This window comes from Chaetodon trifascialis, chromosome 4 (assembly GCF_039877785.1).
Source record: "Chaetodon trifascialis isolate fChaTrf1 chromosome 4, fChaTrf1.hap1, whole genome shotgun sequence".
In the NCBI taxonomy this organism is placed as follows: Eukaryota; Metazoa; Chordata; class Actinopteri; order Chaetodontiformes; family Chaetodontidae; genus Chaetodon; species Chaetodon trifascialis.
The window spans coordinates 11,847,626-11,861,758 of NC_092059.1; the positions used below are offsets into that span (position 1 = coordinate 11,847,626).

General features: G+C 40.5%; 1 protein-coding gene across 1 annotated transcript; it reads right to left on the reverse strand.

The window, feature by feature from the left end:
• Window positions 1–140: 140 nt before the first annotated feature.
• Window positions 141–7,836, reverse strand: soat1 (sterol O-acyltransferase 1). Its single transcript, XM_070961628.1, has 16 exons — window positions 7,678–7,836; window positions 7,118–7,269; window positions 6,022–6,080; window positions 5,161–5,309; window positions 4,920–4,979; window positions 4,636–4,743; window positions 4,170–4,455; window positions 3,906–3,984; window positions 3,672–3,756; window positions 3,531–3,576; window positions 3,320–3,449; window positions 3,112–3,209; window positions 2,774–2,872; window positions 2,537–2,672; window positions 2,214–2,359; window positions 141–2,117 (listed from the first exon to the last, which is right to left on the reverse strand). Exons 2-16 carry the CDS (start codon window positions 7,266–7,268, stop codon window positions 2,040–2,042), a joined length of 1,710 nt encoding a protein of 569 aa, XP_070817729.1. The 5' UTR covers window position 7,269; window positions 7,678–7,836; the 3' UTR covers window positions 141–2,039.
• Between the last annotated feature and the right edge of the window lie 6,297 nt (window positions 7,837–14,133).

A 14,133-nucleotide genomic window follows, 5' to 3' on the forward strand; every position in this document is an offset into this window, starting at 1 on the left:
TACAGCTACTGAAGTCCTGATCAGTTCTTTACTCATGCAATCTATTATTATGAATATGTGCAAATCAGTTTTAAAGACTATTTCAGTACTATATAAATGGTAGTTTGACCGCTATATACAACACACAAAGGATACAATTTAAGAGATAAGACTTCATTTTTTTTATTTTTTTTTACAGTTCTTATACTTTGATGTGTCTTTAAAGAATGTATCAGACATCTGTCCACATCCAAAAATAGAACAACATACTGATTCATAAAACTGTCACCTGACACAATGAGTTCAAGGCCAGAAAAAAAGATCATAATCAATACAAATATGACAGTAAGTTGGCAATGATCTGCTCCCAAAAATAAATATCTGATTTTAACAGCATTTTTGCAGTTCGGCTCTTTTCACCACCATAAATATTTTCCTTATTAACAAAATCTCAGGAGTTACTTAGTAGTACCAAAGGGCATCCCAATATTTCTACTATTATATGTACATATATATATATACATATTAAAAAACAAGTAGCTGGTACCCATGTTTGCTAATATAAAATTTGTAAGGGAGTCTGGGGAAGCCTCTCTTGCTCCTGACCACAATTCACAGCCAAATTGAGCAGAGGATCAGAAGTAAAAGCTTTTAACACAGCGCCACCTTGTGGACATACTGTTTTTGGAAGTGCAGTTCTCCATTGCTGGTTTTTTAACTTGTATTGTGCATCTCGTTATTCACAGTCTCCCTGCACTGACATTTGTCAGAATTGGCAACATTAAACTGTGAATTAACTCTGTGACTTCACCAAAACAATACAAATGTGTAAACACCGCAAGAACTAAAAGCACACCAAGCATATAAATTCCTTATTCCATTCGTGTGACATGGAAATTACTGTTGTGTAAAATGTATACTTGTATGATTTAAACAACAAAACACTGTCTCATTTAATGTTCTCGGTATGTGACAAAGCAAACTGTAGCCCTTTGTGCTAATCAAGTACCATCACCATGTCAGCGTTATAAACATTCTAGCAGCCAGCTGCAGTGGTCATTTCACCTTCACACAACTTCCAACATTGGTTGTGAACAAAATAAAACATCATTTAGGTTGACAAGAAGTATTCTCTATCATAATGTATGTTCAATCCAGTTCACCTGAAAATATTCACATCAAGAATACATTCAGCAGTCACAAAATATGTTAACTCCACACAGCAGAACTGTCACCTCTATTGTGTTTAACATCCTGTTTATAGAGTTCAGTGTCATGACTTTGAAGGAGCTCCAAACATCCTTGTGGCTTGACAGCTGGAGATGAAGAGCAAAGTTAGTCTTAAATTTGAGTTCCAGTGTACCACAATCTGTAAATGCTCTTCATCACAGTTTCACATTTACATATAAAATAATTATACTACATTGGCACATCTAATGCCACCTTCATTTTTTTTTTAGAGAAGTTGACTGAAATCTTGAAGTCATTATGCAGAGGCCACTGTTCCTCATAGGGTTAAACAAAACACCAAACAGTGGCCATTTTTCAAAATAAATCTTATTGGCAGTGAAAATAAATAGAATTGAAAGTCTTTCCATAATAACACTGAATGTTATTTATAATAGAGTAGCAACTGCAAACCTTGTTAAATATTAACAATTACTGCATATGTGAAGGTTTGAATAGTGTGATGTTTGTATTCAGCTGCCGTATCTTGATTGCCACTATCATATTGACACAAGGAGTGGTTCCACAGTTGATCAAGGCAAACTTAACGGGAATGCATCTGAAAAATAAATAGTGCATTAAAATAAAACGGAGTTCACGTGTGGGATTGTGTGAACTTGTGATTTTGTTGGGTTTGTTTTTTCGAAAACATAAAATGGGAAAGTAAGGCATCACTTTGACTTTGCTTTTAGAATAAAAAGCATTTTGGCAGTCACGACCATAGTGCAACAAAATAAAACTAACACGATAGACCAGAAGTTATGACAGTAACAGAAAGGCCGGTCAAATTTAAACTGATAAGCGATGGTCCTCTGCAGCAGTCCAAGCGCAGGTCACAGCCCATCAGTGTCTGCCATCAGACCCCTCTGACAGCTCCAGGAGCGAGGTTTCAGTAACTCGAAGAATGAAGGCTGAAATGAAAAAAACAAACAAAACACCACATTAAGCTAAACTATTATTCTACCAACTTGTCACCAGACTGCATACAGCAATGCTGCAGGTGTTACCTCCTTCAGGGGGCAGTAACGCTGGGCATACCACTCCTGGGAGTACAGACAGATAATGACTCCCTGACCCAGGAAGAGGGAAGTCCACATGATTATGTTCCAGATGGGACCTTTCCTTTGGTCATGCAGGATGAAGTTGAACATCACTGCAACAGAGTGAGACATGAAGACGAGGGTGGAAGCATTATGACAAGATAAATGCAGAGATACATCATTTGATTTTGTGTGTCATAACACTGACAATAATAATAACAATAACCCAAGTCTAGGTTGCTGATTGTCTGATTGAGAATAGAGAGGAGCACTGAGGGCTTTTCTCTTACTTCCAAAGCACATAAAGAGGCAGAAGAGCACGGGATAGAAGAAGCCAAAGCAGATTGCAAGAATGTACTCGTGGACCACTGCAGACACTGTAAACACAAACAGCATGGCTGCTGCTCTGAAACGCTTCTGAGACATCTGGAATGATAACAGTGGAGACAGCAGTCAAAACAACAGTGGTGTACAGGTAGAAATCAGATCCATGCATTTTTAGATTAGCAGTAACTTTTCACACTCACCCACAGGAAGTCCCGGTACACATAATAGTACAGCCAGTCATGGACCACGACGTTCCACGTGCGATAGTAATTGGCAAAAGAGGTTGAATTCCACCAGTCCTGTGATGTGTAATCAAGATTGAGTGAAGTATGAAGTATAATACATGAATTTAATTCAGGGCCAGTGTGCAGGATTTAATGACATCTAGTGGTGAGGCTGCAGATTGCAACCAACTGAAATCACCTCGCCTCACACTGAAAACATACTTGTGAATATTATATTCCATTTCTGCCTATAGATCCACCTACATCTTACACTCTGGTCCTTTAAGCATTGCTGTGGCTGGCAGTGACAGTACCTTGTAAAACATCCTGTCAGCAAAGCGGAGCATCTCAGCAAAAGCATTAAGCCAACAGTGGAGGAAAGCAAAGAATGCCAGGAAGAGAACCAACACTCCTGCAAATGAAAAAAGACAAAATGTTTTAAGAAAATGTGACTGATTTAACTAAGGGGTGTGTGAAGGGGTATTTGTTGATAAGGATCCACAGACTAGTGGCCAATCGTACCTGGCAAAATGGAGTTAAAGACACAGAGGACCATGGCCCTCAGGTCAAAGAGCTGCAGACTGATGCTGCGGAACTGAGGGATGCACAGCCGCACAAACACGTAATAGGCATAAAACAGACTGCCTAGTACCTGTGGGGTGGGAAAGGTTGAGGCTGTAAGAAAGGGGGCCTTTGAGAAAACTCTGCCTTAAATTGTGAAAGAGGCTGGTACCTGAAGTAACTTTGTGGCCACGTAGCCCCAACGGATCACTGGGTTCCTGCATCAAGTGTGAAACAAGGTTTTACAAAACACATAGAGCTACTGTATGTATCGAAAAAAACAAAAACACAAACAATGAGAGGGTCTGCCTACCTGGGGTACTTGTCTCTGTAGATGAGTGTGGGTGCAAACAGAAAGTAGAGATACTGAGAGACCTGAGGGACCACTGGGCTGGGGCCTACAGAATACAGGGGAGACTGCTTATCAACATAAGGACATAAGGAAGAGGGAAAACAGTAGCTATGAGAAAGAAAGAAACAAAGTGTGTGATGTAGCAAATAAGAACTGAACACAGGCAAAAAGAAGGAACGTTGGAAAGTTACATACTGGTCTTGTCTTTAGCCCAGGTCAGGACTCTTGGTACATTCTCCCTCACAAAGGAGTGTGTTTTCATCATTAGACGAACCTGGAATTAGACCAATAACACAAACTCAAACAGCAGCCATTACAACCTTTTTACAGAGTCAAGAATGGAATATAACTTGTTTTGAAAGGCATTTGAAAGTGCTTACATGAGGCAAGAGATATGACATAATACGACACACTAACTGTGGGTGCGGTCCCACTGATCAAACAAAGAGCAGCCTCTACCTGTTCCAGGATGATGATGAAGCAGGATGCAGGTGGCAAACTGTTCGTCACGACCACATATGTTGGCAAGAATCCCAGTCCCACAGCTTGGTAGAGCAGGAATACAGAGCCAAAGAGCAAAGTGCACAACCTGGGGTGACCATAAGACCCAGACTGAGTCTGTGACCACAGGTGGAACAGGGTAAAGGGAACCAGCAACACAGACAGGAACATGCAGATCCATGTGCACACCACCAGAGGGAACTGTCCGAACGCATAGACCAGCAGGTCAAAGTCCAGCACCAGTCTGAGGCCAAGGAGATCAAGTGGAGATGAGAAACTTGAAGGATCTTATCAAGGTTATCAAAGCAATTTAAATAATTAATTACTTCAACAAAAGACAAACAAAATGGTGTTTTGTCAAGTTAACTGACTTAACAAGGAGACAAACGCAAAAGGCATTATACATAGCAGTCTTCTACATTACCTGCCTTCATCAATGAAATCTACCACCAGTGTACTGAGGATAAAGAGAATGAGCAGGGCAATAAACATGTGGTAGATAGTCCTGATGTGGTTCACCTCAAACAGCTCACTGCGGGAAAACAGACAGCAGGTGATAAGACTCTGTCCAGCTACAATGACATCGTCAAACGAGCTTCAAGAAGCAGAAATCTCAAAACTGTGCTCTGTAATAAACACATTCTGCAATGCACTTTAGTCTTCAGGTGGCAATATTTGCACTTAGTTCAGATCAATGAGCCGACTTACTCTAGGAGGGACCTGCGACTGACAAAGTGCTTCCCCTGGCCATGAGGAGGGCGAAAATGCCTGAAGGAAAACAGAGCGACATCAGCGACTAGCACATTTTTGTTGGAGAAAAAGCATGTGCATGACCCAGAGAGTAATGGGGAAAGTTTGTTCGTATGTGTAGAAACCCCACACGTCTGGTATTAAGTGCAACTGAGAACAAAATCTGCTTTGACAGGCTTGAGAAGCTGACAGGCAGCACCTGAGTTTGCTCCTCTCCTTGTCTGACAGCGGAGGTGAGAAGACGGCAGGTACAGGTGCAGGCTCCAGGCTGGCCGACTCCTCAATCAAACTGTCCATGAAGTCATTAACCTGACTGTCAAACTGACGCATCAGGTCACTCTTCAGGAACTGAGGGAGAGCAAAGGACGCAAGAAGAGTCATCATTAATAGCCTGCAAATACAAATAAGGAATATTTCATATTTATGTGGCAATCATTTTAAAACATACCAAAGGTGTGACACACAGTACGCACTCATTGCTTGCAGTGTTGTGCTACTGCTTGAATGTGTAATGTGCTTATTTAACCATCAGGGATTGATCGTCTGTAAATCACTGTTTTAACATTACAAAATGCGTCATGAGCAAACCTTGAAAAATCATCATCATGTTGCAGATACATTTGATTTCAATGCATTCATTCATTTTCATATCAACTGTTTGTCATCGCGCCACCTGAAACAAAGTTCAGAGATAATCCATATTTCTGAACATCTTCAACTGTGAACAAATTGGATTTAATGATGCAGCTCATGGAGGATGGAGAGACACTGATCTCAATCGAATAGGAATATGGTTTTACTAAGTTTCTAAAACAACATCTGGGTGTAACAGAAAACCATTTAACATGGAAATAAACCCAATAATAACTGTGGCTGTGTGTCCCTCTAAGGCAAATTAGTGGTTGTCAGCAAGGTGACAGAACAAAACATATTTATCAAGTGGAGGAAAGCCAAGATCAATCCAAGTTAAAATAGTTTTCCCTCTTGGAGAGAGTTCATAGTTGCCCATTCAAACATGCATCCTGAGCCTTTACTTCACCCAAATTACTGGCTTACTAACCTCTGCTTTCCTTTTCAGCTGTAGCTTTTTGCTGATTACATGCTCCACTTCGATTTTTCCTGAAATTGGAAAGAGAATATAAAAGCATATGATAAAATTAAAACTGCCAACATGCTGCTTTGCAATCTTCCAATACCATTATAAAGCTACGTGCTTTGGGTGCAGCCACATCAACAACAGAGCCAAACGAGTTGCCAGGTTACGTTGTCTCAACAGAACTTCAACCTGGGAAATGTAAACATCAATTCAAGCCGTGTCAAATATTTCAATAAATGACCAGGAGACAATCTACTAATGGTTAACTGTGGGGCATTTAAGGAGATGTCTCTGGATTTATTGTTCAACAGGAATTATAATCTGTTTTTACTTGAAAGCGATTTAAATACTTTACGGGATGCTAATAGTTGAGCCCTAAGTCATCGTGTTGTAAAAGTGTTGAAATCTGGGAAACAGCAGAAGTCAAGTTACAAAAGGAGACACACCTATGACAGTGTGTAGCAAGTACAACCTGGCGTTCCCCAAGCTAAGCAAATTTGACTGTCAGTGGTTAAGGTCACTACAGGTTATTAGACTTAACAGTTGTCATGTGATGAACAAGTTCGCTTGCCTGCTCTCCACCCACCCAGCAACATGATGTCAACAAACAGGACAGGAAAGAAAAAAGATGGAACTTGACACTGTACCAAGTCCTAGGCAGCAATCAATTTTATGAGCATTATATCCTTATTTTCATTTTGAGTGGTCAGTATTTTTCAAAGACACGTCATCATCTGTCATGATAGCTTCAGTGACCATCACCTCTTGTCTGTGTCATCATGTGGTTTGGAAAACAGTATTCAGCAGTGAGCAGTCTCTACCCTGTTATTCTCCATCCAGGTTAACCACAACAGCTGTGCCACAGGTCACATCACATTGCTTAAGAGGAACCCGTCATCTCATGACACAGTTTTAGTGAGTAACACATCCAGGGAAATTTACAGAAATAAAAAAAAAAGGAGGTAGGTGTTGAATCAGCATGTATATCGAAGATCACTATAACCAGAGGTCAATGTCCTGTCCCTTTGTCCTGTTAATGAGGGGGTTGAGACTTTCTCACCGTTGCTGGTGATGTGGTTGTCTCCATTGCCTTGCTGATGTTCTCCCTCATTACATTCCCCATCCAAAGAGCTATTCAAGTCACGGAAGATGGGGATCTTAGGAATGGTTCGGTAGCGAGACCGGAGGACGGTGTCACCCCCACTCTCCATCCTAAAGAAACAGGTAAGTAAGGTAACAGGTAAAAAATAAAAGCATTAACAAAGTAAAACATGTCACACATTAGTGCTCACACCACATGGATGGGAATGCTAAAGATTTGGATAGATAAACAAAGCAAACCCAGTTCACTCTCACGTGACTCGCAGCAGACAGACAGACAGCTAGCAGTTCAGTTAGCTGACGTTAAGAGTCAGTTTGACAGACGGCGATAAATTCAAGAGCTAGCCAATTAGCTTTAAGCTAAACAGCCACCGGGCTTAATGTTGGCTTAATTACTCTTCCAACAAAGCTCCAGCCTGGTAACACTCAGCGCTAGCAGCACTGAGTACAAATTAGCCAACTTGTTGACGTCTATCGGTAGCTGTGAAAATGCTGCCTACCGACTTCCTGGATACCTACTCGCGTCAACCGCAGGTGTTCTCTTATCAAGCGGACCTCCGTCGCTTCTGAGTCCGGACTCAGATGTGTCACTCCGTCAATCACAACAATCTGATCTGCGCCTCACCTTCGCCATCGTATTAACAGGGGAGACGAGGAGCATAGAAGCCGACGCTGATTGGTTGAGTCTCTCCTCCTTTTGACGTCACCAGTGACTAAAGGTTCAATCCCCCAAAACGATGAGCTGCGTTTCATCTCAATTCTACAGTCACTGGATGACAGCTGTGCAATAGTTTCAGAGATCCCCCTCATGCCTTATTTGAAAAGAGATTTTGAGTTGTAATTTTATCTTTTCCTCTCACTTTCTTTTGACAAACAATGCTATTTATTTTTTAATGTAATATGATCATTTACTGCACAACCTTCCTCCCACTTAGTGTGTAATGTCAACAGCATTTCAATGTATGCTTGACCACAACACAGCCCCTGGTTTGCTGTGTGGTCATTTCATTAAACGCTATTTATTTGAACATTTCATTACTTTATCTGACAGAGACAAATGTTCAACAGAAGCAAAGATATGCATTTTAGGAACTGAGTTTTTGAGTAGGCATCAAGACAGTACTCTACTACATATTCCAATATTCTCCTCAAAAGTCGCATTTAATCAAATTACCGTTCCTTGGGGTTTGGGGCTTTATTGCTGTCACCAGTTGGCAGGCTAATGTAGCCTCTTTCTTACATTTTCTTTCAGAATGATACACTATTTCCCCAAATTCTGTGATAAAATGTAATAAAATCAGCCCTTTCTGAAAAATGTTTTAATTAATGTTACTGAGTAAACCACACAATTAGTAGAAAGCATTCAGGAAAACCGCTTCAAACTGAAGGCCACATGTGAATGAGATGAGCGATGTGTAAATACAGTAAAACATCTGCTATCAAAAATATGTGTATGATGATCTCATATCTTTTTTACTCTTCACAGGTGCATTCTACAATAAAGCCATAAATACTACAAGAATAAAGTTATGCTCATAAAATCTTACTTACTAAAAAAACAATTTAGAGTATTACTCTAACAGCTGTGCAATAGTTTTTAGTATTACTCTAAACTGTTTTTTACCTTTTGTGCCTTCTGAAGGAAGCATGGTGAGTCAAAAATCACACACTGGACTGGTCTTATGAGCTGAGCATGGTCAATGCAATTAACTTTAAAAACACTGGGATGCATTTATGAAAACCATCGACAACTACATAACCTATTATAATAACCTTTCTAGCTGAGGACACATCTAACCACAGATTTGCTTCACAACTGTATTGTGCATCAAATTACACTTGGTAAAAGGTCATCACATCATACTTGGATGATTCTGAATAGTCTGCTGAAGAAACTCTGTGACTCAGACCAGTTCTCGCTGTGGGCGTTTTCTGTTGCCACAAGGCCACTCTGTGATGTGTTCTGCTAGTGGTACACAATCAAAACAGTCATAGGGAATGTTTCAGATGATCCTAGAATTATCATATTGTACTGTCACTCAACAATAATTTGACTTCTGGCATCACTGAATTTGGACATTTGGGAATCTACAGTTGTGCCATCAGGCCCTTATCTAAGGCAGAGTAAAAAGTTACAGTAGGACTCAAATAAATGGCACTGTGCTAGTTTACATGCACAGATGCTTCTCATGTGCTGCTGTTATAAAAGTCCTTGTCTAAGCAAACGCACAAGGCATGAGGCAAACAGAAAATATTTTTACCATCACTATAAATTCTGGATAATTGTGTTTTCTATCATGATATGGGCATATTAAGAGAGCAGCAGCATGTCCTGCGTCATTTGTGCTAAATTTCATCTTAATTGGTATGAGATCACACCCTACACATTCTGTAGTTAGATTAAAAATATCACTGCAGCTTAATGATCACAGAAGAAGACTGTATGGTGCAGGCAGTAAAAATACAACAGATGCACATGGCTTGATTTCATTCTGCATGTTCAAAGTCATAATTTTATTTTGAAAATGCTGCACATCCTTCCTTCTGTGAGGATGATGAGGCACTACATACACTGAGCTGTAATATAAACACTTTTCGAGACAATCTTACTCAAACACTTGGTGCTACATATGGAATATTTAACAACAATTTATAAAATGCGTCATATAATAAAATCTAACAATTCATTCAGCTTATGACAATTTAATAAATATACACAAAATACAGTAATGAGCAAATTGATCCTAACAAAATTGTTCATGTAAAATATCGAGTCACCATATATCCCTGCTTTCTATATAAAAGAGATATTTACAGAATTTCATCAGGCACACACATGCACACCAGCACACACACACACACACACACACACACACACACACACACACACACACACACACACACACACACACACACACACACACACACACTCCTCTGAGGTCAAAAGAAGCAGAGAGGTCCCAAAACAGCAGTGATCTCAGGGACAAGCGTTGCTAGTGATGTCATCTTTACACCCAGATCTCTGACAGGGAGTAACTCCATATCACCTCGATGTAGCTCCGTGCTTCCCTGAGCCATCACATCCACCTCCAGCTGCAAAATGATCAGATGTTAGACACATGAAGGGAATGTGTATTTTGTTCTTCCTGGATTTATCACTTCTTCTCTGTAATTGAATCCTCCTCGGGCAGCGTATGGCAGAGTGTGAATTATTTTTCAACAACAACAAAATCTTCAGTCTTACCTCACAGCCTCTCCTGGACACTGTGGTGAGGTGTGAAAGAATTTCTTTGCCAGAGTCTCCCAGGAGGTGAATCACCCTATGGGCTGAATTATTTGTGCCAGCAGCACTGGAGAGGTTTCCTGTACAGCTGACAGTCATGCGCTGGAAAGATGTTTGGCTGTGTAACCGTAGAAACCTCAGCTGGACAACATCCACACCAGTGTAATCAAACTATCAGAGACAGAATATCATTTCATTTGAAGCCCGAGGAAGGGGTTCACCAATGTTAGAGATACTGAATGTTCTACAGTAAGTCTGCAAGCGTGTCACAGTCTTACCTTGTTTCCACCATGTTGCTCACTAAACCACTGGATAGACATTTTGGATATCTTCTCCTCTGGTTCCAAACTTAATTTTATCTAAAGAATAGAGTATTACTGATCATTGTATCCACATATTCTCTGCCTAATTGCAGAGAACATCAAGACTCTCCCACAGTGGTATTCACATATTGTTATGCCTGCTCTTATCAGGATGGCCCACTGGCATATGCAAGCATTTCTTTTTGTTCTTCACAAATTCATCATAATGATCAAGATGACCACTCTTAAGATGGACAATTGAATTTGTAGAGTTGAAGGGATGTGATCTGGCTCCTCCTCAAATGACACTGAGCAATTAACAGCATTGCTATCCATTTCAGGCACCTCAAAAAACTGCCACACCACAGATACACTCCTTTCAGTTATGCATAATTAAGACCCTCATATCAGCACAAATGTTCTTTTCAGGCCAATACTGATATTTAATTTTAAAGTCTTCATCAGCTGATACCAATGGCGTGCAGACATTGCCTAAAAACAAGAGATTGTATGTGTTCTGTGTTTTTGAAACTGTGCTACGGCCTCCCCCAAGAAAGTGAACCGATTCTTCACACAGCAGTTAGTCTGCTAATGTTAGCCCTTGGGGGTGAAAATGGAAGTACCTGTGACTGAAAGGGGTCGATGCAGGTTGTTCCTCCAGCTGTGAAGTTACAGAATACCTTCACAGCGTCATAGGGACAGCCTTGGTTCGGGTCCATGTAGAAGTAACCTGACAGGTAAACGAGTGCAACTCTTTGGTAAACAGTGTATCATCAGAAACAGATTTACATCACATCACAGTTACTGTATGAGCCTCACCATCATTCAGATTTGGGTGTATGAGTCCCAGCTCGTAACACGTGGTGGCAGGGTTGTCTTTGGTTCCCTGAGGCCAGCTGAAGGATTCCTCAGCCTCATCTCCTTGAGACCACCTCCTGGACACAGGCCTGGGCAACTACAGAAGAATCCATCATTCAGTCATTCAATCAGATAACCGAACATTCAATCATAATTCACCTCCTTGAATATAAAGCATAACTGAACACAAGAAAATGAGAACATTGTGTGAATGAGAATAAAGCTTGTACCAACTTTTGGTTGTCCTTCACTTTGCTTCAGGAGGCTGAATGTTTGTCTGGATCTTGCCACATTTTTCAGTTTGGATCTTGTACTGGGTCTTGTTTTAGGCTCAAGGTTTGATTCCTGTCGCTGTGTAGGCCTGTGCTTGCCTGGTGTGCCTTGTTTTCCCTTTGAAACAAATGAGTTTGAGTGCCATAAAGCTTCCAATGCATCTTAAAGCTTGACAGTATATCACAGGTAAGTTTGTTGATCAGGTCAAAACATTTTTTCACTTGCTTGCTTGTATTGTGTGAGCAAAATGTCTTACTGGAGATCCAGGCTTGCCCTTCACTCCCTTTGGCCCTCTCCCGCCCTGGACACCTTTCATCCCCTATAGAGGAAACAAGGTAATGCTCGAGCCAACTAATGACGAAAGACTGAAATCATTTCAAGTTAGCTACATCGGCTGTCCACCAAAATGCTCTCTTAAGAAACATAAAGTGAAAACTGTGACTGAATTCAGGACGCAGGATGACTTTTCTGATAAGATCAGGTCCAGGAGGACTCACAAACCTGCAAAGCCATAAACAAAAATCAACAAAAAATGAAACCAGTGGCTCACCTTGTGTCCAAGCTGGCCCTGCAGCAAAGACAAAACAAGAATAACTTCAGTAAAATGTTTCAGCAAACTATTTTAAATAGCAGAATATTAAAGCAACGTACAGGAAGTCCAAGGAGGCCTTTTTGCCCACGTGGACCACGAGGACCAGGATCCCCCTGTGAAAATCAGTCAGTCAATTAATAACTTGCTACCTGTTAAATCAATATAAAAAGAAAAGACAAATACAACTTGCCTGCTTTCCTTTATGACCTCTCTGGCCTTTCAGCCCCTGTAAACCAGGGTTTCCCTTCGGTAGAAGTAAGAAATGTGGTACATCAACTAAAACGATGCCTTTTTGCATTTTAAAGACATTTCATATTTCAGATCATTTAGACCAACCTTTAACCCAGGTGGCCCGATTGGTCCCAGTATTCCCATGTCACCTTCAAGACCCTGTGAGTGAAGGAAAAGAAGTGTTAGAAAGGGTATTTTTTAAAATTTCATTCAATTGTTATATGACCAGGAAGTCTCATTGAGATTAAGATTCCTTTACCAAGAGCACAGTCAGCAAATAGAAACAGCACACTGCATAATAAACAAGGAATTTTAAAAAAAAGGGTTAAAAATGGGTCCTCCCACAACACTTAGATGATGATGATTGTCTGATTTCTGTATGTTTGTTGGGACTTATTGTAAAATCCTGATGCTATTAAGCTGACTGCTTGTAAAACACTCAATAATATTTGAAATAAATGATCATTTAAAACAATATGAGCAACTTCAAAATAGCAGAAGGAGTGCGTACAGAAAACACAATATGATAATTTCGGTAAAAAAATATTCTCTAAGCGTCTCATCCAAGGAAGGTGAGGCAGTGGACTGTGTGTTTGTGTTTGTCTTTTACCTTTGGACCAGTACTTCCAAACTCGCCCTTCTCTCCTCTCAGTCCTGGAATACCCTGTATTAAGACCAGTGATGATACAGATGTTTACTGGAAAATGCACTGTGTTAATTATTAGTGATCTTCTCATGAGCAAAACTTGTGAACAAGCTTGCAAACCTTTGGCCCCATTGGTCCAGGCGGCTCTTGTTTTCCTGTTGGTCCAGCTTTACCCTGAGAGAGACATCAGTAAGACACATGTTAATGTTTTTCCTACACAATTACATAAATGAAAAGAGCTTTTAATGCATATATTCACAGTGAACATACTGTGCATATGATGATATTGTAAATTTAAATAAATGACTTGTTTTTGTACCTTGAAGCCTGGTGCTCCAGTGTTTCCCCTGATCCCAGGGGGTCCGGGTTTTCCCTGGAACATTTCATGTTTTAAATATATATAATGTCACGAAACATTACACCGAACTAGAGCAGATACTTATGAATATGGGGAAATTCCCATGGTTTTATGGTGGAGGGTTGTATATTATCCAAGTCTGTTTTGGAGCTTACTATTTTGCCAGGCCTGCCTTGTGTTCCAGGGGCTCCTCTGAAACCAATATCACCCTTTGGAAAAACCAGAGGAGGGACTGAATTTAGTAAAAATGTCAAACAACAGACTAAATCACAGTATGCCAAGTTTTTCCTCACCGGATCGCCCTCATTTCCCTCAACCCCGAGTAACCCATCCAAACCGCTTAGGCCCTGAGAGCAAGATCATGAGACAAGACACCAATTGTCAATACAGCCCTCATTTCCTGCTGAAATACCACTGATTCATAAGAGTTTA